This window comes from Rhinoderma darwinii, chromosome 9 (assembly GCF_050947455.1).
Source record: "Rhinoderma darwinii isolate aRhiDar2 chromosome 9, aRhiDar2.hap1, whole genome shotgun sequence".
NCBI classification, from domain to species: Eukaryota; Metazoa; Chordata; class Amphibia; order Anura; family Rhinodermatidae; genus Rhinoderma; species Rhinoderma darwinii.
Window position 1 is genome coordinate 104,148,720 of NC_134695.1, and position 12,164 is coordinate 104,160,883.

The window sequence follows — 12,164 nt, forward strand, 5'->3', positions numbered from 1 at the left end:
CAGAAGGTCTTGTGGGGACCAGAAATTACGTATAGGGAGATTAGGGCAGAGATGTATGGAGGGAAGAGATTGTGGACAGCCTTGTATGTCCTTGTTAAAGGGGTTTTCCCATCTTGGACAATTATGACATATCCACAGGTTATGCCATAAAAGTCAAATAGATGTGGGCCTGCCTCTGGGACCCGCACCTATCTCTAGAATGGGGCCCACTAAGCCTCGTTCTAGCTTACTCTGCTCTCACTGCCTCCCGGCCACCTCCTGGTTAGGTCGTCAGGCGTTACGGAAACAGCCGAGCTCACTGAGCTGTGCTGTTTTCGTAACTACCATAGAAGTGAATAGGAGTTACAAAAACATCATAGCACGGCGATTTACGCTGTTTCCGTAGCTACAGTACCGAGTTCCAGAAACCGTGTAGCTCGACGTGCTACGCTGTTTCAGTAACTCCCATTCACTTCTATGGGAGTTACGGAAACAGCTCAGCGAGCACTCGGCTGTTTCCGTCAGCGGAGCCGAGTAAGATAAAACGGGGTTTAAGGGGCCCCATTCTAGAGATAGGTGCGGGTCCCAGAGGTGGGACACGCATCTATCGGGCGCTTTGATGGCATATCCTGTGGATATGCCATAAATATCCAAGATGGGAAAGCCTCTTTAATATTTTGAACTGAATTTGCTGGGCAATGGTTGGCCAGTGAAAGGATTGGCAGAGGGGAGAGGCAGAGGTGAACAAAGGGGAGAGAGGTAGATTAATGGGCCAGCAGAGTTGAGGGTCAATTTTAGGGGTGTTAGATGGAAGGCCGCAGAGAAGGCTGCAGTAATCTAGGTGGGAGATGATGAGGGCATGTACTAGCGTTTTTGTTGACTTGAGGTTGAGGAAAGAGAGTTATCCAGACATTTGAGAGAGGTTTTTCCCGTGGAGGCTGCAGGAGATGATAAAGACTTGGATGTGTGATTTGAAAGATGGAATAAAAAGTTATCTCAAAGCAGCGGACTTGCTTGCTTTCCTAGGGAAAGTGTGGAGAAAATAACTGATTGATAGTTTTGGTAAGGGGTTTATGTGAGATAAGGGAAAGATGGCAAATTAGATTTCTCCGTGTTGAGTTTTAGAAAGCGGGAGAAGGACGAGATAGCTGATAGATAAGAGTCTGGCTAGCAGAGTGGTAACATCCGAGCCATTACTCTCAAACTAGACTCTTCCATTGCCAGCGATGGGCTGTGACCACGTCTTCATTTTAATAAATAGATCTGAGCCCATTGGTTGAATAGGTGGAAATTCCATACATATTTTACTGGAGTTTTCCTATAAACCGCTTCCGGGTGCAGGTAACCGGACAGTAAGACGATCACAGAAGATTAAGCTTCATTTTATAACTGCCTGTTGACAAACACTATATTCCTGAACTGCTCATTGGTCCGTAATATATAGAAATAGGCCTTTTGTATGGTAAAATCTTTGCAGGTTTTGGGAAATAGCTGCGGGGATGAGAAATGATCGTTCAGCAGGATCCAAGCCGTCTCTGTTCTCCGGCAATCATTTTACATTGTCTTATTTCTGTGCAGCAAATCAGTCTTCAATTCACTGCCTGCAATGCTGCCAGCTCCGAATAAAGAGGCTCGTGAATTAAAATCTTGTTTGGGGTACAATAAAAATATATATTCCAAAACTGCTTTGTCCAATGAGATTTGAAGAGGAGAGGAATAGAGCAAGTTTTATGTGTAGTGCTAATTATGTGGGTTGTTTTTGTTGGGGGGGATGGGAGGTCTTTATTTTAACCCCCTACAGGAGAACCGCTTTGGAACCTGGCCATTTTGCAAGGATGTGTGTTTTGGTGACATTACTTTTTTCTTTTCACAGTACCACCTTTATAGCATTTCTGAATGCCGATATGGTCTTGTGGTACTGGCTTGTATACCATATTGGAAATTCTTAATCAACATCTCTGTAGTCTGACCACAATAGACTTTTTTTTATAACTAGTGTTGAGACACTACAATAATTTTAAAGTGAATGTCCACCATTGATCTTCCGTTTGCAGTAAGCTGTTAAAGAGAACCGGTTACTAGAATTTAGGGCACTAAAACCACCAGCAGGTCATCATACTACTGGAGTTTAGCGTCCTAAACATGCCCCTCACGAGACTGTCCATTTTAGCATTTAAGTTAAGTTATAATACAGCGTCGCTATATGTACATTTCCAAAGAGTCCTGAGATGAGTCCAATGGCGTTCTGCACATGCTCAGTACTCAGATGAAGCCGAGGCCAGTACACCTGGACTCATCTCTGTATTATATCTTCTTTTGGCCAGGATCACACACACCTTTTTGATGCAGTTTTTGGTTCAGTTATTTTAGCTGAAGCCAGAAGTAGATCCAAAAGGAAGGAAAGGTATAAAGAAAAGACTGATGCATCTCCATTCTATTGTAGGCATTTCTGTGTTTGGATAAAAAAAATCTGAGGGACAAACGGCATCGGAACGGTGTGTGTGCCTTGGGGCATGTTTAGGACGTGGACTCCTTGCAGTATAATGACATTCTGATGGTTTAGTGCCCTAAAAGCTAGTGACAGGTTCCCTTTAAACTCCCCTTAGTTGTCAGGGAAGCCAGCCATTTTACTCTGTCTATGCAATGAATTTGGAGCTCGGTATGAGAAAAACCGAGCTTGGACCACTGTAAAGATATATTAACCCCTTCAGGACGCAGCCCTTTTTCAAATTTTCACTTTTGTTCCTTTCTCCCCACTTTTCAAAAGCTATAATTATTTAATTTTTCCGTCTATATAGCCATATGAGGGCTTGTTTTTTGTGGGACAAGTTGTAGTTTTTCATGGCGCCATTTATTGTACCGCATAATGTACTGGGAAGCTGAAAAAAATTATTTGTGGGGTGAAATGGGGGTTTTGTTTTTACGGCGTCCATCAGGCGGTAAAAACTACGTATTCACCTTATTCTACAGGCTGATACGATTACGGCGATACCAAATTGATATGTTTTGTTTTATGTTTTACCACTTTACCATCTGCTAAATGAAAAAAAACGTTTGTGTTGCCGTATTCTGAGAGCCATAACTTTTTTATTTTTCCATCAATTTAGTGATGTGAGGGCTTAAGTTTTGCGGGGCGAGCTGTAGTTTTCACCGATACTATTTTGGGGTATATGCGACTTTTTGATAATTTTCTATTTCATTTTTTTGGAGCGCTAAGGTGACCAAAAAACAGCAATTTGCGTGTTTTATATATATATTTTTTACAGCATTCACCGAGCAGATTAAACAACGCTATATTGTTATCGTTCAGACTTTTACGGACGCGGCGATACCAGTTATGTTAACTTTTATTTTTTTTAACATTGATTTAGGGGAAAAATGTGAAAAGGGGGATTTTTTGAACTTTTAATACTTTGTTTTTGGAACATAACAAAAATCTTTATTTAACTGTTTTTTACTTTTTTTATTAGTCCCCCTAGGAGACATGAAGGAGCGATTGTTGGATCGCTTGCATGATATATCGTGATTCTGACGGAGGCAGATCTTCAAAGGAGTACAAAGATGGCGGACCTGGGGGCTTTTGTTCGGCCCCCAGGCTGCCATAGCAACCGTTGTAACCGGCCGATCGTGCCGCAGGGGGGGGGGCACGATCGCGAGTTTGAGGGGGCGCCCCCCTGATTCTAACACTTTAAATGCCGCGGTCACGATTGATTGCGGCATTTAAGGTGTTAAATGGGCGGAATCAAAGTGGACTTTGATTCCGCTCATTGCAGGGAGGTGTCGGCAGCGTGTAACAGCCGTCACCCGCTGTGTATGGAGCGAGCTCAGCCCGTGAGCTCGCTCCATACTTCCCCTTAACCCTCATCAAATACAGTTACGTGATTTTGCGTGAAGGGGTTAAGAACTTAATCAGGAGAGCACGTTGACCCTAAAAACAATCTAGCTTTTAAAGGTTATTGCTTTTAAAGAATTTGGCAAAGAACAATAAGGGTATGTTTAAGCAGGGCAGATACGCTGCATAAAAGCACACCGCGTATCCGCCCTGGTCCCCGCAGGGAATTCCGACCGAAAATCTGCACCAAATGATGGTGCAATTTTTCAGCTGGAATGTCCATTTCAGAAAACCGCTCATAAAGAAAAAATGTCTATACTTACCCGTAGGCATGGCGACATGTCCCTCTGATGTCCTGCAACACGGCCCCTGAGGATCACGTCTCATCCCATGTGACCGCTGCAGCAGTCAAATAGGATGAAACGTCATCCCTGGAGGCCGGGCTGTACGCAGAAGCAGAGAGATCTGGGTAAGTGTAATAAATATATGTCTCTGAGCTGCAAAAGTCTGCTATTTTTTGCAGGTTTTACCTCCCATTTGAATTCAATGGGGAAAACCCGCAACAGAGAAGCAGCGATTCCGCAGCATAAATTGACATGCTGTGGAATAAAAACTCCTTGCTGCGGGTCAATTTATGAACTTTTTTTTTTTTTATCGGCTGATTTATTTTTTATGCAACGTGTGGATGAGATTCATCTACTCTACTGCTACTGTATTAAAATCTGCAGTATTTATGCTACGTGTGAATTGAGGTAAGATGAAGGCATGGATTCCTCAACTAACACACAAATACTAAAGTAATCACCAATGTCCTAAAAAGCGCCGGTGTAGTGTCTGCAGCTTCCTAATGATTATTAGACGGCAGCTTTTTCCTTACAATTTATTTGCTGCAAACCAATTTCCACCATTAAATGCCGACCACACATGCCGTAAATCTGCCCTATTGATCTAGTATTTAAACGCCCCTAGTGTTGATTGTGTTCCGTTCACCCTAGAACCAGACTCTGAGAGCATCATTTGTCTCACATTTACATGATGCAGAGAAGAAGTGAGGCGGTTTAGATCACTGGATTAACATTTAGATTAAAGCAGTGTATGTTAATCGTTCTTTAATTATCTGAAATGCAGTCAATCCAGAATGATTACGTGCAGGTGCCGGTATACATTAGGTTTCCAATGGCACATGCCACATTTTTGCTTGTATTGTGGAAGCTCTGGCTAGAACTTTCCTGGTGACAGATGATTGGGAAAGCTTATCTATGTCTTTTCTGTAACGAAAACTAAAAGCCTATAAACCCAGCTCCCTCCTTACAGCGAGATTTCTATCCATGTCTGCTTAATCCAGCTCCCAATTTTCTGGCTGTATGCTATTCAAGCCCTATCAATCCTCTAAAGCCTTTTCCTCTATCAATCCCTCCCAGTTTTGCTATTATCCTCAGCCTATTGCCCAAACCGCCATCCTTTGCCGGTCTTCTCCCACCCCCAACTGTGGAGCGTTTCTATTGACAACCTCCTGTACACACAGTGTTCATTGTCGTCACATTGAAGGCAGAAGACACTTGCTGGTCTGGATAGAATCGACGTGACTGGCAGGATTCCTCATTCATTTTGCATTACAAAAGTGCCCAGATAAAGGCTTTTCTTGGACCATTGCTGACCTGCGACAATTGCTGGTATGAATGCATTGCTTCAGTCAAGGAAAAGTCACTAACCTCTATGGGCTTGCGACAAAGGGGCTTTAACTTGGTAACATGGTCCTGCAAGGAGTTTTGGAATTTTTCTGAATGGGGAGATGACACTGAAACGTGGGCTGCGTGGCTGTAATGTATAACTAGTAGGGTTATGGTAGAGCTGAACTCCATAAAAACTCCACCCAGAGCAGTGCTGTAAGGTTTTTGAAAGAGGGGCTGTCACCTCTCCTGACGCGTCTGTTTTTGTAACTACTTGTATTCCTCATGAAATGACGATTCTGGGACTCCTTTTCGTAGAACTCTGCGTTGTGCCGTTCCTCTGTTATTCTTCCTAGAAATTTACAAATACATTGACAACTGGGTGTAACCATTCTCCTGGTCAAAGGGGCGTGTCCTTACACAGTTTCACTCTGTCACTCTTATTGGACAGTGTGAGTCTGTGTAGGGAAACCCCTCCCAACTGGTAACACCCAGTTGTCAATTTATTCATAACTTTCTAGGAGGAATAACAGAGGAACAGAACAAGGTAGAGTTTTAAGGAAAGATACTCCAGAATTATTTAATGGGGTCTACAATTATTTACTGAAATACAGACATGTCAGGAGAGGTAACAGGTCCTCTTTAAAGGGGTTTTCCAAAACCAAATAACTAATTTTTATTTCACTGCACATATAAAAATAATGTAATTTGTAATATCCTTAGAAAATGAACACAAAACCTAACACCCGATTCCAGCGCCGATCGTCTCCAGCAGCAAAATCTTTACTTCTGGTGCTACCCCATACATAATTTTTGACTTCCGTTTTCCAGCCTGCTCCATGTACGGGAACGTCATTCCTGACGTCACTGCCCACTGAGAGAGGTGGACCGGATACTCTTTCTGCGGCGTCTAAGCATGCGTGGTTGCTCTCATAGCTTGTACGACAGGCCTTGCTCCCGGCACAATGGCATGCTGGGAGAAAAGCGATGCATGCTGGGAGCGGACCAGAAACGGTCATAGGAGGCATGTAAACAAAGTGCGGAATGTAAAGAGAGAACGTTTACAGCACGGAAAGAAACAGAAAACTTCAAAAAGGTATTTAGGGGAGTGTATTTATAGCTAAAAAAAACGTCCCGACTAGTAAGAATTATTTTTTTTTAGATCTCGGAAACCCCTTTAAGGTCAATGACCATGTAGAGATCCACCAGTATATATCCACTCTGGCTGCTCTTTGTCTATGACCTAATTTATAAACATGATCACATACGCTTATACTAAGATGTCGATCTTTGGGTTAGGCTTCTACCCATCCACATTGGACTAAAAACTGATTGTGCGGATCATTTTCATTGATGTATTCATAAGGCTTACAGGTTGAAGACTGGGGTTACCAGGACATGGAAGTAGTGATGGCATTGGGCAATGTGTTGGAATTATTGCTTGTACAGTTAATAGCACAGATCACGCTGGTAATGTCTTAAGTTCATTAGTTCTAGCGTCCACCGTTACTGATATCTCTTGATCGGTTTCCGTTGGTTTTCTTCTATCTATATCTCCACTGCACTTTCTGTCACTTGAATCTTTCGTTCAGACTCTTGTTCGTGTCACCCGCTAGTACTCGGCATCCTATGACCTGTCACCGGTCCGGAGCAGAAGACGTTTGTCCATCACTTGCCTCCAGTATCTCCGTCTGAGCATAGTCTTAACTCCACGTATGATTGTATAGTCTCTACTACGTCTCCAATATAGTTATAAATCGGAGATTGACGTTTTAAGTGGTTTCAAAGCACTTACACAGTGGCCATTAATCCATATTTATAAAACCTCTTAACCCATAATGTTGATGGACCCAGTTTCCTGTAATCTGAGCTTCTTCATTCAAGCACTTGGATTAATGGGGTGTCCGCCACAATTAATAATTCATACAAAGCTTTATTATGGCTGGTGCAGGGAGGCAGCGCTGTGACTTCTATTCATTTTATTGCCTGCGTGCCTCTACAGGAAGCAAATCATATATTTTATGCTTGCTTTCGGTATAAATTGTGTAGTAAACCAACTTGATAGAATACGTAATCGACCCTGTTATATCTATGTGTGTGTGTGTGTGTGTGTGTGTATATATATATATATATATATATATATATATATATAGTCTATTCCTTTTTTATTGAAATGCGTTTTGTTATTTTTGCAGAATTATCCACGAAGATGGCTTCTCAGGTGAAGATGTCAAGCAGTACAAGCCTGTGGTTTATAGTAACACTATCCAATCCCTGGCAGCCATTGTTCGTGCCATGGACACCTTGGGTATAGAGTATGGTGATAAGGAACGAAGGGTAAGTTGTATTTTGTTTAACCCTGTGTTATAACTATTGCCTTCAATAGTAATGGTAATTCCATTTTCGATTACAAGTTACGAATTCTTAGTTCTTCAGAAAAACATAAATTGTTTTGACAATTCAATATATTTTTTTTTTTTTGTTGTTTGTTCAGGCATAAAGTTTTTGTGCTTTTTAAAACCAATAAGAAACATTTAGAAATAAATGTTGCTCACCATGTTAAATGAGCGCCAAATGGGTGACGGTAAAGCCTTTCTAATACTGGCAGTTAACCATTGGTATTTACATTGGTGATCATCTTGAATTTCAGTATAATGGACCTCCAGGAAACCATATACCCATTGGCTTTCTGTCTGATTTATAATTGGTTGGCCGAGACATGACCTCCATACGTTCCTAGTTCCCGTTCTTTTCTTCGGATGAAGTAGAATGCTTCATCCCTTGGTATCCATTCTGCAGTGAGAGTTTCTCGGCTTTATGGCACATTACCTTTGCTTACCTCGAAATAAATCCAATTTCTTCCTTCCTACTTGTGCTCTATATTTCACCATGTGTATAACAATTTCACAGCAGCTGTTGGCAGAGTTTTTATTCCGAGTCCTCTGGTAATCTCAAAGATTGCTAAATATATTCATCTTGAGCGCCTATATTTATACACTGAGTTAATGCGAAAATAAGGCCCAGCCATCTCAACAATGAGAAACACAAAAGGCTCATTTGGGATTTAGAAAAAGAGCAATAAAGCTTTTGTTGTGACAAGTGGGTGAAATGATGCGGAAACTTGATGGACTTTTCAGCTGGTATCTGCCATGTAATGTTCCATATGGTGATGCCTATCGACCTCTCGCATTACTTTTTTTTTTTTATAAGAATGGTTGTGAAAAAATCCATAGAACCATTCAACCATTCAAAGAAACAAATTATTAGTGAATATATTGTGGTGAATGGTATTAGGGCTTCAGTCAACCAATGTTCTACAGCAATAAATGTCATGAATGGCAATTCCTTCTTTCCTTAGTATTGTCTTTATGAGTAATTGTTGTAGGGAGTCACTTTACAGTCTTAATTTTGCATTAACCTAATATTTCTAAGTGGGCACCTTTATTGATGGAGAATAGGGCACATCATTCTTTTTTTTGTATTTTCAGTATACAGCTCAGGCTTCGTTCACATCTGTGTCGGGACTCTGTTTATGGGTTACGTCTGAGCTTTCAGTCAGGGGAACCCATGAACGGAATCCAAACAAACCGAAACCATAGGTTTCCATTTGCATCACCTTTGATTTCAATGGTAAGGGATTCGGTGCAAATGGTTTCCGTTTGTCCCCGTTGTGTAAGGGTTCCGTCATTTTGACAGAATCAATACCATAGTCGACTACGCTATTCTGTCAAAACTATGAAACCCTTACACAAACAGAAGCCATTTACACTGGATCCGTCACCATTGAAATCAATGGTGATGCAATTGGAAACCTTTTTGGTTTCCGTTTGTTTCAGTTTGGATTCTGTTCATGGGTTCCCCTGATGGAAAGCTTCGATGGAACCCATGAATGGTGTCCCGACGCAGATCTGAACGAAGCCTCGTTTTGACTCCACCTTTCCCACAACTATAGTATTGTGCTTATCGCCCAAAAAGATGCCCCTATAGGCATTGAAAGGTAATGCAGTCAGACTGTGTATTGCAGGTAGAATTAGAATCATTAGCTCAGAAAATTAAATCTGGAGAAAAGTTATAAAGCGTTCACTCCTGAAGTGAATCCACTGGCCTCAATTGGGCAGTGCTGTCTCCTGGCTAAGGTCCCATGCACACGACCGTAAAAATAGTCCGTAATTGCAGGCCGTAATACGGTCTGCGATTACGGACCTATTCAGTTCTATTGGCTGTGGACACCTTTCCGTATTGCTACGGATGGGTGTCTGTGCTGTATAAATGTTCCAAAAATTATGGAAGATGTCCGTTCTTTTGCATTTTTTCGGGCCGTACCCCCATACTTTGTATGAGAGCTCGGCCCGAAAATGCGTGTGGCCTTGGTCGACCTTAGGCTGTGCCCGTTATTACACGGCCGCCTCCATTTTTCAGGCCGTGCTCCCATACAAAGTATGGGAGCACGGCCTGTAAAATGCAAAAGAACGGACATAATTTTCTGAACATTTCTATGGCCCGGACACCTTTCCGTAAACAAACGGGAAGGTGTCGGTGAAGAATAGAAGCGAATGGGTCCGTACTTGCGGCCCGCAATTACAGACGTTTTTACGGTCTTGTGCATGGGCCCTAATCCTTTTGGACGTAGCATGGCATGCGCAGATGGAATTTTTACAGCATGTCGTGCATGTAATTTATCGCTCTCTGCTCCCTCCGTTCTCCACCCTGCTCCCATTCTCCTCCCATCTGCGCTCAATGAGCTAAAAGAATAGGGCATTCTGGGACTTTTTGGAAAGCAGGCCAGTGCGTGGGGAAGCGTAACCACGCTGCTGGAGTCGGACTAGAAAACCGTAAAAAGATTAAACCGTTTTCAAGATGACGGACCAAACGAATGGCGATAAATAGGTACATAATAGCTGTGACATTTCAGGTACACATAAATCAACATACGTCCAATATGCCCAGCATTGTTTTTTTTTTTCTCTTTGCTGTCCATCTATTCTTCATCATATTTATATCATTATATTCGTATATATGTGTGTGTGTGTGTGTGTGTGTGTGTGTGTGTGTGTATATATATATATATATATATAATGTATACATACACACACACACGCTCATGGGCCCAATGTAAGGTCTGTTTGATGGCTTCCACCTATCATATGTAATAAATAGCGCTGATCTATCTCATATGGAGCAGAGGGACCTCTTGAGCACCCTCAGAATCCAGGGCCCGGGCACAATTGCTATCTCTACACTCCCTATAGTTACGTAACCGCATGATTTATGTAACTTAAACCTATGAATCTGTACGTACAAATACCAGCCAGCTTGTAACTGCAAATGGCTTTCTCAGAAACGTATTACCTTTTCTGAAAAACATCCTACATTTTCATGGCTAATCATTGTTACTTATTGAAGCGCAGCCGGCAGCTTTTTATACAAGGCTGTTTGATTCACAAGAAAAAAACGTGGCATTTCGCTATAGCTGCTTTCAGATATTCTACCAACCAACGCCAACAAGCCCTATTCTATTCTAATGTACATGCCCGTTTTTTTTAAATTACTTATAGGTATAAATTTAAAAAACAAAACAAAACAGCAATTAGTAGATTCTGACTGACATTATCCGACAGCAAATTGGACTTCAGCTCCAGTGGCATAATTCTAAAAGGTGGTGGCCGATGCCATTGGGTAAGGCATTAAATAAGCTTGTATTTGTGCGTACCCAGATTACAATTTTGAGTCTTGTATAGTAGAACATTTCTTTTCCATTTTTGGTTATAATTGTATTTATTAGCATAAGTTTGAAATTCAAAGTGACAAATGGCATTAACTTGTTCTACTGAGCAATAGATAGACAGAAGGTTTGATGCCCACATTATGTGTAGTATGTGACTGTGCTGGCATTTGCATGCTGCAATATCATGTTCATCAGTGTGGTTCAAAACATTTTTTTTATGGCAAACATTGAGTATAATCTTCTTAGGCCCCATTCACACAACCGTGATGTTCACGGGCCGCAAAAATCCGCATACAGACAATGGATCCATGGTTTGCAAACCGCATTAGGCCTTCTACTGAGGGCCTAGTAAAGGAACATGTGATGTTTTGTTTTTTTTTCTTCCAAAACTAGAATAGGATTAATGCCCTTTTCACGGTTTACTCCTATTCTCATGGGAAGACCTACTAACTGGGTCATGTGGGTATTTGAGGTGCAGGATATTTCTAAGCAGAATGATGGGCAAACATTAAGGGGTTACATCTGATAAGAAGTCCAGTAGGTCCGGGATGGACGAATCCCAGGAGCCATGTATCCAGTGCACCTAGAAATTTGTTCCTGACATCTAACCTTTTTTTATTTTTTCTATTGATATCAGTGGTAGAACTTATGGTTTGACTACTAAAACAAGTCAAATTGGCCCCTAGAGTGGTCTAACCAGCCTTTTCATCCCTGCAGTAGGAATATGAATCTAATAATAAAGAACTTTTTTACTGGGTAGTGGACACCACAACTTTTATACAATTAGAATTAAATGTCCCCATCGTCAATTAGTGAAGATTACCCAGATTACGGCCGTTCATAAATCGGTCAGAAGACTAAGAGTAGAACGACATGCTGTTATTGTTGACCCGTGCTTGTTATCGGGCAGAAAGTCTACCTGGATAAAACTACTTTAGCGGCATGTCGATCGGCGCTC

The 12,164-nt window shown here is 41.7% G+C and overlaps 1 protein-coding gene across 2 annotated transcripts in view; it reads left to right on the plus strand.

Moving 5' to 3' along the window:
* Positions 1 to 12,164, plus strand: part of GNAO1 (G protein subunit alpha o1) — a 160,866-nt gene that overhangs the window by 74,047 nt on the left and 74,655 nt on the right. For both annotated transcript variants that reach the window (XM_075838711.1, XM_075838710.1), the window contains exon 3: positions 7,677 to 7,818. In XM_075838711.1, coding sequence (XP_075694826.1) covers positions 7,677 to 7,818 — 142 coding nt within the window. The remainder of the gene's footprint in view (positions 1 to 7,676; positions 7,819 to 12,164) is intronic.